General features: G+C 40.3%; 1 protein-coding gene across 1 annotated transcript; it reads left to right on the top strand.

The window, feature by feature from the left end:
* Positions 1–655: 655 nt before the first annotated feature.
* Positions 656–8294, top strand: whamm (WASP homolog associated with actin, golgi membranes and microtubules). Its single transcript, XM_065257977.2, has 10 exons — positions 656–1248; positions 1932–2105; positions 2714–2864; positions 3539–3708; positions 4260–4416; positions 4507–4676; positions 5585–5671; positions 6261–6356; positions 6528–6885; positions 7096–8294. The coding sequence occupies exons 1-10, from the start codon at positions 718–720 to the stop codon at positions 7374–7376; spliced, it is 2175 nt and encodes a 724-aa protein (XP_065114049.1). The 5' UTR covers positions 656–717; the 3' UTR covers positions 7377–8294.
* The last annotated feature ends 7579 nt before the right edge of the window (positions 8295–15873 follow it).

Raw genomic sequence — 15873 nt, 5'->3', positions numbered from 1 at the left:
TTAAATAAAAAATGAACTTGGCTAACTGTAAATGTCATCAGTTCTTGCGTGTCTTCTGACAAACTGTACGACAACAAACAACCATCATGCCACTATATTTGAATTCAGAGCTGATGATAGTTTGAATTTCCTCATATAAATTGGGATGACATGAGTAAATTATAGGTCTGTTTGTGTGTGTGTGTGTGTGTTTGCATGCGTGTCATTGGATGATGAAGGGTTAATAATATATTTAGGCTAACTATAATCATAAACCCTCTCACACACACACACGTTTGTTTGTTTATATGAAAATGTGTGAAACATTTATGAGGTGTTCGATACAATTAGTAGTCTGTGAGTGTGATTGTCTTTTTCTAATGAACACATTGCTTGTTTCCTTGTGTAATTTATCATCTGTTTAAGTACCCCACAATGTTGCCCCGAGGCAACAAACTAAATTCTGGGTCGGGTGGTGATGGATGTATTATCAGTGAATCGTGAAATATTTTTTCACCCAAAAATAAAAAAGTCATGCCACAGAGGTTTAACAACCACTGTACCACTTGGGCCAAATACAGGAAATCAAGAGCGCAAGTGTGTATTTGATAAAGTCTATAGGGATCTATTATGGGAAGAGACAAGTTACAATCCTAGTCACGTGACTGCTGAAAATTCCCCATCACATGAGCACACGATGACGTCAGCACCAAAACAGAAGACAGCGCTCTGTACGCCATGAGCGACGCGGACAGCGAGCGACCGGACAGTTTGGACGGATGGGTAGCGGTCAAAACCGACGCGTTTGACGACAGCGAGCTTCACAAAGTGAGATTTATCGTAGAGTGGAACGAAATCGTATCAAAGTTCGCGGTGACGTGCCATAACCGGACGCTACAGCGCCGAGGAGACGCGAGCGGGAGCTGCGCGGGTTTGTTTTCCGGCGAGCACCTCGGGCACGTGCACGCGCATCTCAGCGCTGTCCGGGACGAGCTCGAGCCGCTCTTTCCAGACCTGGCGCGCTTCCGCGAGCGCAACCCATGGGAGTTTCTGTTCTTCAGCGCGCCGCGGAGCGATGCCGACGCGCCGTGCAGGCAGCTGGAACGATACTTTAGCACCGCCGTGGATGTGTGCGGTCGCGGGATCGTGCTTGACGCGCTCTTCGACGTCAACGAAAAAGATGAAGAGGAATACTATGAAGATCTGCACGAGTTTAAACGCAACGCGATGCGGGACGCGATAACGCGCGCCGTAGACGCTTTGCGCGCGGTGAGATTAATTTTTGTTTAGTAATTTACTGTCAGTCAATCTCTGAGCGATTAGCAGTGGTCTGTCATATTGTCGTCTTGTTCACAGTTGCTCTCTGGTAGTGTTGCAAAGGGGCGTAAATGCTGATTAAGGTAAAATGCAGGCTTGAAAGACTTTAAAGAGACATAAGAGACTTTTCAAAAACATTGTCATGTGTCCAAACTTTTGGGTGTGTTGCAGTAATTCTTTATGGTAACAGAAAACTGGCAAGCAGAATGTAGAAGAAAGGTCATCACAGCTACATGATAGATAGCCTCATAAATGTTCAATGAAATAGTGCTAGCCAACATTTACATATCTGATTTACTGGCTTCAAGAAATAATCTGTGCATGTTATGAATGAATGCAAGTAGATGAGGGGGTGTGGCCTCATTTCAGTAAGCAGTGCGCTGTGTGCATGTGAAAATGCATTAAATTATGCTGCAAGATTAACTACATTCTTAAGTTCCCTTTTATAGGCAACTTTGCAATTTTTAAATTCCCAGTTTATTCCAATTAATTTCCATATATTCCCATTAATTTCCATATATTCCTGTTAATTCTGATGGAAAATTCCTGGATTTGGCATACCTAGTCTCAAGATTCAGGGTTTTCATGTGTGTGTTGTAGTAGTTGTAATGTAAAGTGTGTTGATGTTGACTCAGATTGTAGAAAGTCACTCCAGCACTGACGGCCTTGTGCGGCTGATGAACATCTATGAGGAGGAAGATGAGGCGTATGAAGAATTGGTCAGCGTTTCAACCCACTACCACCAGAACCTTCTGCAACCTTTCAGAGACATGAGAGAGCTCGCCACACTTTACAAGACCCAAATTCAGGTACACACACACACACACACACACACACACACACACACACACACACACATTCTGGTTTCCATGTTTTGTGGGGACATTCCATAGACGTAATGCATTTTATACCATACAAACTGTATATTCTATTCCCCTTACCTGCCCCATTCCCTAACCCCAACCATCACAAAAACCTTTCTTGTACCTTAGATTTTCAATAAACATCATCTTGTTTGATTTATAAGCTTGTTTCCTCATGGGGACATCAAAATGTCCCCACAAGGTCACAAAAACACTGGTATTCCTATCTTTGTGGGGACAATTGGTCCCCACAACGTGATAATTACCAGGTACACACACACACACACACACACACACACACACACACACACACACACACACACACACACACACAGATTGTTGTGTCCCTCAGTGGAAAGGTGCACATGTATGCCGTTGAAATGAGATTACAGAAGTGTGGTGCGATGTGATGCTGTGCAGTCTAAAACAGTGTGAACTTACAGAAGCAAACCAGACAATATTCACTTTCACTTATTCATGTACATTTACCTAAAATCTTGACGTTAGAGAAACGCCAGGATCATGACGTTACCTTTGTTTGTGTGTTTGTGTAGAAGTGCCTGGAGTACGAAGAGTTAGGACCAAAGCGTGTGTGTGAACTGGAGGCTGAGATGAATGAATGGAGCCAGCGAGGACAAGCAGCCGTTCATTCAATACAAGACATCACTGCTGACTACTTCAAAAACACATCTAATGCTCTGAAAGGTCTCTAGCAGACACACACGGAGCTGCTTGGTTTATTTAAAAATGTGTCAACTTACATTTAAACACAGGGTACGATTTGTTAAAGAATCAGAGGGGGGGCAGAAGTTTTTCAAATGTTTATATTTATGAAAATAAATTACAAACCACAGTAGGCTTATAGTGATGATTCAGTGAATGATTCTTACACCTTTGAAATAAAATAATAGATTAATTAAAGAATTAATCCTCCGTCTTTTGCTTCATCCTGGGAGTTCCCCTCGTTCCTAATGACCGTGATATCTGCAGTCTCGTTCTCAGTGCTAATATTTCTTGGATTTCTTTCAGACTGTTCACGGAAATACAATCATTTGCTGCTCTGAATCCTTTTCATTTGGTTTTGGTTCATATATAGAGGTCGTCACGTGACCCATGCTGTGTATGCCACCATACTGGCAGGACAGGACAGCAGGGAGCAAACATGAAATGAATGGCGCAAACAGGAGTTTACTGCGCACTTTAACTTAACTTTGATCATTTTTGTCCCCCCTATAAAAATTATTATTTAGAGGCAGTGATATGAAGATACCCCCCCCCCACACACACACACAAATCACACCCTGTTCATAAGAATATTTCTGTATTCTTTCAGAGTTTTAGTGATGACAGATGTTTATATGATTAATGCTTGTGTTCAGGTATGGTGAAACAGATGGAAGAGGATCAGAAAAGATTTGGTCAGGCATCTTGGGCGATGGCTGTGCCCCGACAAGAGAGACTCGGATTGTTGTTGGCTAAAGAGACGCTACAGCACATGAGGGCCAAAGAGATGTGCATCAAACGCAAGAGACACAACATACGTGACAAAGTGTGTGTGTGTGATTATACATTATATATTTGTGTATACGTGTGAATGCTAATACACCGTTAAGCCAAAACATTATAAGCAGTCACAGGTTATTTGAATATAATTGATCTTCTCCTAAGAAGATATTAAAGTCTGGGTAGATTAGATGGTAAACAAACAGTCACTTCTCATAATCAGAAATCTCTGATGTTATAATCAAACGTCCTGTTGGTATCAGGAGAAATGGGCAAGAATAAATGTCTGCATCTGTGACGCACTAAGATGCTTTAATATTAAAACACCACAGAGTGGTGCAGTTTCACAAAACTGCTGCCATGTCAGACTCACTCGCAGTATTTTAAAGTGCATTATGGGGATTTTGATGTGTGTCTGGATGCCTTAAGCACCTCATGATGTCGCATTACTGAGATCTTTATTGGAGTTCAAGGCTGCTGCTGCTGCTGGTTACCATAGAGACGAGTGAATCATTTCATTTGTGTGACGCACGCACATCATTAAGCAGAAGACTTTCAGTGTTTACCGTCTGTCTGTCTGTCTGTCTGTACATGTAGATGGGCAGTGTGACAGAGAGCACTGATGCTGTCGGTGAGCTGGAGCTGCAGTTTTATGAAACACAGCTGGAACTTCATGACTGCAGGTTTGAGATTTTGAGAAACGAGGAGCTCCTGCTGGTGACTCAGATTCAGAGCGCACAACGACACTTGAGAGGTACACACACACACACACACACACACACACACACACACAACATCCCCTACTACTGTTCTCAAGATGATTGTGTGTGTTTGTGTGAAACAGAGCTGCAGGAGCAGGTGGTGTACTACGACACATGTCAGGATCCTGAGGAGCTGCAGGACGTTCAGGTGGATGTAAGCCCCGCCCACAAACACCTGAACCAGAGACTCAAACAACTGGAAAGTAAAAGAGGAACGATTTCATCACGCAGGGCTTACCTGAGAAACCAGCGGGTACGCACATACACAAACACACACACGCACGTGGATGGATTATATAACAATCCACTTGATAGCTTTCTCTGTTAAAAGCAACATCATTGCAGACACACACATGCACTTCTGCACTCGGGTTATGACTCGCAAACATTTAAAGCTGGGGATACATGTAAGGATTTTCTCACCGATTATGAATGTAATTTGGTCATATCAACTGATGATGCCCAGTCTTTTCAAGTTGTTTTAATAATAATAATAATAATAATAATAATTCATTAAAATACACCTGAGCTCAAAGTTTGACCAGTTTGGGAGAAGCATGGTCATGTAACCCAACCAATCAGCATAGAGAGGTCTCTATATATACCCGTCTTACTTCTGTTTTTTGCTGGATCTTTCTTTCACCCCATCGCTTCAGTCTCTGCTGGCATATCAAGGAGGGGAGAGTACTCTGGGCTCGGCTTAAATTCCTAGATTGCAGCCCTCCCAAATATACCTTCATTATCATATCTGATTACATTGTAACCCTAACTTGTGAACTATCTCTTATTGAACTTTTAATGAACAACAGGTGACTTTTGAATGTTAATCAATGTTCATCTGTTGTTGTTTTATCTGCTTATCCATCTGTTTTTGGTAGAATTGAGTAACTTGTAAAGGCTTTTAGCGTGGCACTTCGTTGCTATGATGGCACTGCACCATTGCGGTGATGCGGTTGTCATGGATACTGTCACAGCCCTATTTAAGATGGTGTTCTAATTCTGGCTGGATGTTCATCAACATAAGAACCAGAAAACAACTAAATTATTAGTTGACTAATTGTAGACTAGACCACCCACTGACTAGTTGATTGTAGTAGGTAATTTCTCACACACACTCTCTTACTCTATGTAGGTGTGTATGTTACGTGTGTCTCTTTGCAGGATGGGTGTATTCAGGCTCACAAGCAGCAGCTGCACTCGGTACTGCAGAAATCCCAGCAGCACCGCCAACACCACACCGCACAGCTGGTGAGTTATGTGTATGGTAACAACAACCCACTACATCAGCGCACAAAGCATTGCACAATGAGTCATGATAAGTACTGATGAGTACTGTAGCATCCTGTGGGCTGGATGAGTTGCCATAGTGACCCTCAAGAATCCCAGAATGCCTTGTGACTGTGTCATGTGACTTGATGATTGTAAGTTTCCAAGAACGTTTGTTTCTGTTCAAATGAATAAACGTGTGTGTGTGTGTGTGTGTGTGTTTGTGTGTGTGTGTGTGTGTTTGATAATCATTCAACAGAGTGAATGTCAAGTTAGTGAAACATGAGCTCTCTTTTAAAACCTAGTTAAGCTGCTTACTTAGATAGCATGCCAAGTTTGATGGAAACATAATTGTATTAAAATTAAGAAACGGGCACTTTTTTCTACCTAGTATTGTGTGGCGTTTACAGTTATTAGAGTTTTGTGTTGTTAGCTTATTAGTTTGCTCCTAACACGCTCTGTAAGTATAAAGATGAGCTGCCTGTAGAGGGCTTTAAATCTGACGCTTCATTACAGATCTGTGATGGTTGATAGACGACCTTACAGTCTTTTTTTGTTTCTGTGCGTTTAGAAACGAGAGAAGAGAAGAGCCGAGGATCAGCAGATGAAGGAGTGGGTGGAGAAAGAAAGAGAGAAGACTCTTAATAGACTCCGCAGCTTCAGAACGGTGTGTTGTGCCTGTCTTTCATTTCAGTTCTCATTAGAAGTGTAAGGATTCTTTAAAAAAGATATCAAAGCCCTGCATTAAAACATCATTCGGTTCCAGTATTTTTAATGGAATAGGATCTGAAAAGTCTCCATTTCCTAACGGTGTTCCTCTGTGTTTGGTCGGGTTTAGAGACATCAGGGCCAGTATGTGCTGAAGACGGCTCGTTGGAGGCCTGCGTCGCGTGACTCAAACAACGATGACTCATCGCAACCCCTGTCGATCGTAAGTCTGGGACCGCAAAACTACATCCCATGCGGGAAGGGGAGGCGTCTGAAGTCAGGTGACATCCCGGTGGAGATACTTCTTCCTGGTGAACCTGCAGTAGAAAAACCAGACTGGACATCTCCACCCCAGGCTCCTCCTCCACCTCCTCCTCTTCCTCCACCTCCTCCTGCCCCTCCCCTTCCTGCAGCACCACTTCCCTTGCGTTCTAGTTTGCCAATCGGCGAGAAGCCGCCAAAAAGAAACACTATGGAGCAAAACGCTGGTGAGTATAAATCAATGGCTTTTTGATTTTCAACCAAAGATGACCGAGCCTAGGACCGCTGAGATTTTTGAATCAAGAAAATGTCCCAATGCAGAAAATCTTAATGGTTCTTAAAAAGGCTTAGTTTTCCTTAAAATAGATATATTTTTCCTTTTTTCATTTGCAAGTCTGAGTAAAGCACACGTTTACACAACACATTTTCTGCTGCAGGCCTGATGGATGAGCTTTTAGCGTCGCTGCAGCGCGGTCAGAAGCAACTGCGTAAGGTCACCATCCAACCGGAGCGCATGGATGTCAGAGAGAGCCTCATGTCAGCCATCCGCCAGGGCGTGGCACTGAAGAAAGCCCCGCCCTCTGCCGCCCCCGCCCCCGCTGCTGACTCTGAGCTGGAGCGGAGCATCAAAGCTGCAATGCTGAGGATGAAGAAGGTCACTAATGATTCTGATGATGAAGAAAGTGCCGATCCACCGTCTGGGGAGTGGGACAGTTAAGATACTCATCTGTGAGGTGTCCAGATGCACCAACAGATTTTCAAGCCAAAGAGTTCAGCACTTACCTGGTAAAATGTTGTACGAATGCAGTGAATTGCCAAGAAAAGCTCATTTAAATTTGACCCGATGCAAAACAGACGGCCAAGGTTGAGATGTTTTCCAGTCTAGTTTCTTTGTATGAAAAGTGTAGCATTCGAAAGAAACTTCCCATATCAATACTTTTTGTGGTTGATCTAAGACTTCATAATCCAACAAACTTCATGTTGAATATCACACGTTGGCTTCCTGTTATATTGTTGCATAATGGACATTTAATTTGCTTTGGGTTTTTGCACTGAAATATTACACAATTAGAAAGTTGTTTACAGTCCATTTTACTGTTATTGAGCTGTACAACTCTCAGTTGTGTTAATGTTAATGTCTCAGTGATGTCTGATGGATTTCATTTTAAATCATCACATGAATTAAATCGATGCTGCAGGATTAGAAAGTTTGCCTCTTCTGCAAATTCAGTTTGAGGGTTTCTAGTGTTCGCTGTGAAATGTACTCTGTAAAAAACGATTTGCTAGATTTAATAGAAATGTACCCCATCAATTTTGCAATTTAATTTATTACATTAGAACATTATTCATATTAACAATATTTTTTTGTGAAAATAAGCTGATTTTCCAGCTCCCCTAGAGTTAAACAATTGAGTTTTACCGTTTTGGTATCCATGCAGCCGATCTCCGGGTCTGGAAATGAACCCATGATATTACACAGTGCCCCCTTTGTTACTTTCAATTGCAGGGGACTATTTTCGGGCCCTGTGTAATAAATAAGCCTGTTTTCATACACAGTTGAGTGTCCCTTTAAAGTTATCATGTGGATGTGATCCAATAGAACAACATTAAATCCTACTGGAATAAGACAGAAAAATGTTGTAATGGTTTATTGGTTAACAGCTGATGGTTTATAATGGTATTGTAATATGGATGCTATTAGAATTTCTACAGATTTTCTTTTAACAGTTTTGCTCGAAATGAATGCCTGCCAATACATTTGTTTTAAACCCTTTTAAGTATAATTTCCACATCTGTGCTCATTAAAATCATTTAGATTAATAATATTAAGAACTAGCAACTTTTAGTACCATATCATGGTACTACTCGACCATCACGCCTTCCAAGACGGCCAAAAACCTGGGAGTGGTCACTGATGATCGGCTTAGCTTCACGGAGCATGTTGCCAGCACCGCTCGCTCTTGTAGATTCATTCTCTACAATATTAGGAAAATTAGACCTTTCCTAGATGAGCATGCTACGCAGGTCCTGGTCCAAGCTCTTGTCCTGTCCAGGCTGGACTACTGCAATGCGCTACTGGCAGGACTTCCAGCCTGCATGACCAAACCCCTACAGATGATTCAGAACGCAGCGGCAAGAGTGGTCTTCAATGAGCCAAAGAGGGCGCACGTCACTCCTCTCTTTGTCAAGTTACACTGGCTTCCTATAGCAGCTCGCATCAAATTTAAGGCTCTGCTCCTGGCCTTTAAAACCACCACTGGGTCAGCACCCCCTTACCTTCGCTTGCTTATAGAGCCTTATGTACCCTCTCGATCACTGCGCTCTGCCACCGAGCGACGACTTGTGGTACCATCTCAAAAAGGGAAGAAAACACTAACGCGTACCTTCTCAGGAACTGTCCCACAACTGTGGAATGATCTGCCGGTCGTGACACGATCTGCTGACACTGTAGCTGTCTTTAAGACTCGGCTAAAAACCCATCTCTTCCGCCATTACCTCACTTCCTAATTACAGATTTTCTATCTTTCTTTAGTTACCCTTCTCTTTATCTCTTTCTCTATTTACCTTCCTCTTTATCTATATAAAAAAATTACTAACATACCCAGGGACGTGCACAGGAATTTTTAGGGGCAGTTGCTCTGACCTAAATAAAGGGCACCCCCCCCCCCCAAAATGTTTTTTTTTTTTTACTCACGGCCTATATGAAGGACTGAGAATAACAGGGTCTTTTTTAAAATCAGCAAACATGTTTGCCTAATGCCTACCAAAAAAATTGTAGCCTAGGCTGCTAGTCTGCAAGCTACGACAGCTAGCTGCTATCTGTCTGATTATTTAGGCTTAAACGTGGCAAACTCAGCCTAGATTCATGAAGATTTTAACAGAGGTGGAAAGAGTAGCCAAAAACTTTACTCGAGTAAAAGTACAAGTAACTAAATAAATAATTACTCAAGTAGAAGTAAAAAGTATGCAATGAAAATAATACTCAAGTAGCGAGTTACTAGTTACTCATGAAAAAATAAATCTAGATTTACACGCGCAAACACACACACACACACACACACACACACACACACACACACACACACACACACACACACACGTTTCCATGTTTTGTGGGGACATTTCATAGACGTAATGCATTTTATACCATACAAACTGTATATTCTATTCCCCTTACCTGCCCCATTCCCTAACCCCAACCATCACAAAAACCTTTCTTGTACCTTAGATTTTCAATAAACATCATCTTGTTTGATTTATAAGCTTGTTTCCTCATGGGGAAACACACACACACAGACACACACACAGACACAGACACAATACAGTGCCCTCCATAAGTATCAGAACTGTAAAGACAAGATTTTTCTGTTTGCTGTGGAGACCAGAAATTGGTAAGGTAAATGTCAGTATGTCAGAAGTTTAGAATGTCACATTTTATTTATTAACCTTTGTTTATGTTTCAACACATACATGCTTTAACAACAAAGAACAACAGCATTAAATGCTGACTTGTGTGTGTTGTACACAAATGCACATAAGTGAATCAAACTGATCCTACACATTTTATGCTTTTTATGTGTAAACAATCAGGACACAGCTAAGTGACCATTAAAAAATAATGATGTGACAGATTCTGTACTTTTGTCTCATGTTCATCTTTTAATGTTTAGACATTTCTTGACTCCACAACAAACAGAAGAATACTTATGAAGGGCACTTGTACAGTATGTGTAAAACTGCAACATACACAAACAGTACAGAAAAAAGAACACAAACACAGAATAGACAAGCATTTCAAATTAACAAATTAACTCTAGTGTCAATGTTGATGTAGCTTATAGTTGAAATATCAGACAAGTAAACTGACAACAGTTTTGCATTCACTATGTATAAAGTTAGAATATCCTAAGATGGTCTGAGGACATTGACAGTTTACACTTACATAAAAATGATTTTAGACAAAACTCATGTTTTCTTACGTTGTCATGTCACGTGTGTTTTGTGAGAATCACTTACATCATACAGTACAGACAATCATCAGACGTCAATCATCGATGTATTTTATTTTCTTCAATCTGTGCTACAATGCTTCTGGAGGTTGCACGCGTTTAACTGTGTCTGTGACGACGAACAGGTCGCGTGTATGTAATGGCGGGTACATGTGTGAAGTTTTGCTTTTAATTAAAAGATTGGTAAATTCATTTCCACGTCACCAAACACTGGTTCTATTCTGCGTGTTTCTATAGGTTACGAGTAAAACAGCTTCGGACGATTCCGTTTTTGCAGCGATCTGAACAATTCATTCAAACTGATTCGCGAACCTATTTAAAACGTTTGGCCCATTCGCTTTGTAAAGAATCGACTCAAAAGACTCATTTATTTGCAACACTTTGTAAGGAATCGACTCAAACGAGTCATTAATTTGCGAATGCGCCAGAAACACAAGATAGCAATTTAAAAATAAAATACAAATTTCGTAATTAATTAAAATACAGTAACGAAGTAACGCTGCATAGTGTAAACGAAGTAAAAGTACAATTTATTTTTTTTCCACCTCGGAAGGGCAACTTGAGTCGAGAAGGGCATGTGGGCAGTTGCCCGGGCAACCTGAGCAACCCCCCTGTGCACGTCCCTGATTACATACCCTTGGCTATGTATATTGTGTTGGACTTGATGAGACCGTTTCCAGTGCACTTATGTATTGCTGTTCTTGTGTTGCCATAATTGCTTCTATTGTTTACCTCACTTGTAAGTCGCTTTGGACAAAAGCGTCTGCTAAATGACTAAACGTAAATGTAAATGTAGTACCATATCATATAATCATCTGAAGACGAGTGAATGTTCTTTAAACTTTTATAGGAACAACTCATAAAACCAATTAAGTAACTTAATCCAAATTTTCCTTGGCATCCTTCCTTGAAAATAAACAAAAACCATATGTCATGAAAGTCTAGTGTTTGCACTCCCAATGTTTTTTAGGACTGTAACCTAACCCATCCTAAAATATCGACAAGAAACCACGACACCATCAGCAGACAAACCAAAAGTGTTTCATGATGTTACACCGATGTTGTCTTGAGTCTTTACGATTTTTATGCTAATGATTCAATCAGCGACTAAATAAAAATTAGTTAAGTACAAAAAAATATTTCAAAACGGTCTCTTTACCTTACTCTGATTAAAAAAAAGTAAACATACAATAATTGATCATTTGAGTTGTCGAGTTGGTTTTCTCAGGAAATTTTTAGTTTAACCCCTGTTGAGTTTTTGAAAAATTTTAAAGCATTTTCTCAAAATATGTGTCAATATAACAACCCATAAGGGTTAAATGTTTAAAGGTCATTAATTTTTGCATAATTTGTTACGCCCCAGGTTAAATCTGATTGGCTCCTGAAGTGTCCCTGTCTTGTCAGTCATTCGTCGTTTGAAAATCATCAAGCTGCAATGTTTTATCTTTGTGTTATTTTCGCCAGATTAGGAACCCGGTTCCGCCCTATTGTTCTGACTTTGATAGTGCGGTAAAAATGCGTTTGGACGGTGGACAAAAATGTGGGCTGGTTTCGACTTGGCGGGTTTCATACATTTGCATTATAGAAGTTAATTTGTACACAAACCCAAGTGTGCTTCCAGTGCTGTGACCTTCAGGATTCTGTCAATTTACCATCAACAGCCGGCTCTGCGTTTAAAGGTTAAAGGTAAGATCTCTAGCACTCAAACCCGATCCATATCTCACGCGCCACTGAAAAATGTTCACGTTAATGCCAAGGCCTTCATTAAAGGTGGAAGGATTTTGTTCGTCAACTGTTTGTCTTTAGATGTGGTGTTTTAAGTAATTCAAGTCAGGGTGTTTTCACATAGTTCATTTTAAAAGAATCAAACCCAGTTCATTTAAAGTGAACCAGAAAAGGAACTAGCCGAATGTGACCTTAGTCATTTTGGTGTTCACAATATAGTGGACTCGAAAGAGGACTCAGTTCTGTTTTTGGTCCTTTTTTAGAACTGAAGTGATCTCAGACCCTTTATTGTCCACATTACAACTTCATAAGAACTTAGACCCCAGCTTTCTGTACAGCAGTTTTGATACAATGTTCAAACGACACGCGAAGCAGAGCGGGACCTCAATGATTTCACATCTCAAAAATAAATCGGAACCCAAAAGCGAACCGTACTCTCCAGACGGGCATCTGAGACTCTGAACTGCTCCGAGAGCGTTTGGAGGAGCTGTGAAAACAAAGTCCTTGTATTTGGCGAGGGGTCAATAGTTTTGATTGGCCAATGAGCTGTTTTGGTTTGGCAGATCTGGAAAGAGCTTCTTTAAATCACTGAGATTTCAAGTCAGTACATTTTTAAAAACAGGGTAGGCTAATAATCAACACACGTTTTTAATATTTATTACACTACTATTATTGTTTTTACAATGTCAAAGTTATTTTAAAACTGTCAAAATAGACATCACTAAGATGATCTGAATGCTTAATGTTCGGATTGACTAATATCATTTAAAATGTTTAAGTATGTAAGCAAGCATATTTTTAAATGGATTTCTGAATAAAATGTAAACGTGAACTATATTATTATTATTATTATTATTATTATTATTATTATTATTTATTCCTCATATACCACGGTTACCACAAACATTGCTCTGGTGGTTATTTTAAAGGTCACGTTCTTTCTGATCCCATTTTTAAACCCTAGTTAGTGTGTAATGTTGCTATAATAGCATAAATAATACCTGTAAAATGATAAAGCTCAAAGTTCAACAACCGTTTATTTGATTAAAAAAAGTTATAATTATCACCTCATTACCCTATTAAACTTACCTTAAATCTCCGTTTAAAATGTATAAATTTGGTTCTTTTTAAAGGGGCAGTGAATCAAAGAGGTCATCATACTTAAATGAACATCCTGCCAGCTTGAGAACTGAAAACATCCTCTTTACTAAAATATAACAGTTTTTGGCACCGAGCCATTAAAACAGTAAATTCAGGAATGTGCTGAAATATGACGTCAGATTAGAATTTAAACACCTCCCCAAACCCAAAATATAACAAACACTTCTGTAGCCCCGCCCACAGCTTCGCGTGACACACGTGTGTCTCAACAATCAGTAAACATGCCTTTAAAGATTGCCAAATGTAATCAAAATGACTTTTAAATACATGTTTCGTAAGAGACTTTTATTTTGACACGGTGATCTGTTATGAGTACCCATGGAAACGGAGTGTTCGGTTGTGGAAGAACCGTCTGGGAACAACACGGACGCTGTAAAATCTTAACTCGGAGGCTCAGAACATAACATTAGGAATGTGTGGTTAAAGTTTGTTTTTAAAGAAGTTCCAGCTCGCGTGGGGAGTGTTTGTTTACTTTGTGTACCGTGGATTCATTTGTAAAGAAGTCGATGCTGGATTTGCAGAGAGACTGTGATTAAAAGCACCACTAATATTGGATCTGACAAAAATGACACAGCAGTAACGTATACACAGTAAGTAAAACATTTTACTTTATGTAAGATAACGTAACTGCGTTTCACTATTGCTGTAAGAGATCGCTTGATATGTCCTGTTTTATAAACACGTATATAGTTGACTGTTGACGATTAATAAAGATGCAACACTTAACAATACGACTGTAATATAACAATAGAAATATATAAAGTTAGTAGTGATTTAGATTCTGATGCGCCCTTACTGTGTTGTATGCGGTAATTTAGTCACGTCGAGTTTAAAGTTTGTTTCTACTTTACTATACATATTGTAATTTAAGTGTATCATCTTTAGCACCCAGAATCTTTTCGGCTTAAACATATGTGTTCGGCTGCTATTTTTACACATTAACGTTTTTAAAACATTTCCCCACATGTAATGACGGGAAATGAAGCTGTCCAATTATAGCAGTGGGCGTTTACGTCCAGGTTTTCAATACGGCCCGCCCCTTCAAACGAACCATTTCTCCAGAGAGCCACTAATCCATGTTACAAAATAGCCTATTACTTATTGCTTTTGATGTTTCTGAATATAAAAACCATGCAAACATTATAAGTAGACCTCATACAACAGTATCAAACGATAAAATCGACAGATTCGTTGCCGCTTTAATATCCTCCTCTTTTGTCTCTGTAACAGATATCGGTTGTGCACTCACCTCAACTCCTCAAGTATTACCCCAAATAAAACAAGCACACACATTTTCGTGTGAAATTTCTTCCCAAATTTATCAAAAAAAAGTCTACTCTCTGTAGACCAGATCTGTGAGAGTCCTCGTGAGGATACATCATTTTAAAATAAGACACAGCTAGAGTTAGTGCGCTGTTTGCAAGGGGAGGCAACTGATATCAGTGCTGACCACGGCGCTTTCCTCCTTTTCAGAGGTGCTCCAGAGCGTCTGTCGTTGCTAAGTAACCTAAGCATTGCTTGACATTGTGACGAGCAGCTACCGGCGGAAAAAGAAACTGACGCTTGTAAACACGCACGTTTGTTAAAGAGGCCCTTCCACATAAAACCGTTTTTACTTGTATGTTTTGATATGTGTTAGGTCCATATGTGTTTGTGTTGTGTCGTGAATGTGAAAATTAACTTCCACCTCCTCTGTCAGCTGTACCCACTGAAAAGAAATAAGCGGAGAAATCAGGTCAGTTTGAAAAGCTTATCAGTGTGACGTGGAACTGATCGAGGTCATTACTATTCATGAGCTCTTCAACTTGAGACCGCGCCCACATATTACGTGTAGTTGAGTTAGTTTTCATAACAAGTTACAGCAAGGATGGCTAAACGTCAACCGTACCGTATTCGGGCCATTGTTTTTGTTGAGAGACATCATTCCTATTAAACGAGGGAATCATAACAGTTGCTACATGTTTGGATGTTCAGAAGAACGCTAGATTTGAAGAGAGACTGCGATTAAAAAGCAATGCTCCTCCATCAATATTGGATCCGGACAGAATGGCGCAGCTTATGTGAGTAAAACACTTAGTCTTATGTGTCAATGTGGCGGCCGGTGTTTTCTCTTCTGAGGTACGCGAATTCATGCTGCACACACGTTGAAAGGGTTTATGATAAAAGACACGCGTGTGTGTGAGAGTAAAACACTTTAGTACTATATGTGTCACTGTGGCGGCCGGTGTTTTCTCTTCCGAGGTACGCGAATTCATGCTGCACACGCTTTGAAAGGGTTTATGATAAAAGACGCGTGTTTGTGTGAGTAAAACACTTAAG

Source organism: Paramisgurnus dabryanus, chromosome 9 (assembly GCF_030506205.2).
Source record: "Paramisgurnus dabryanus chromosome 9, PD_genome_1.1, whole genome shotgun sequence".
In the NCBI taxonomy this organism is placed as follows: Eukaryota; Metazoa; Chordata; class Actinopteri; order Cypriniformes; family Cobitidae; genus Paramisgurnus; species Paramisgurnus dabryanus.
The sequence above is the reverse complement of the archived record's forward strand: the minus strand, read 5'-3'. Positions and strand labels throughout refer to the sequence as shown.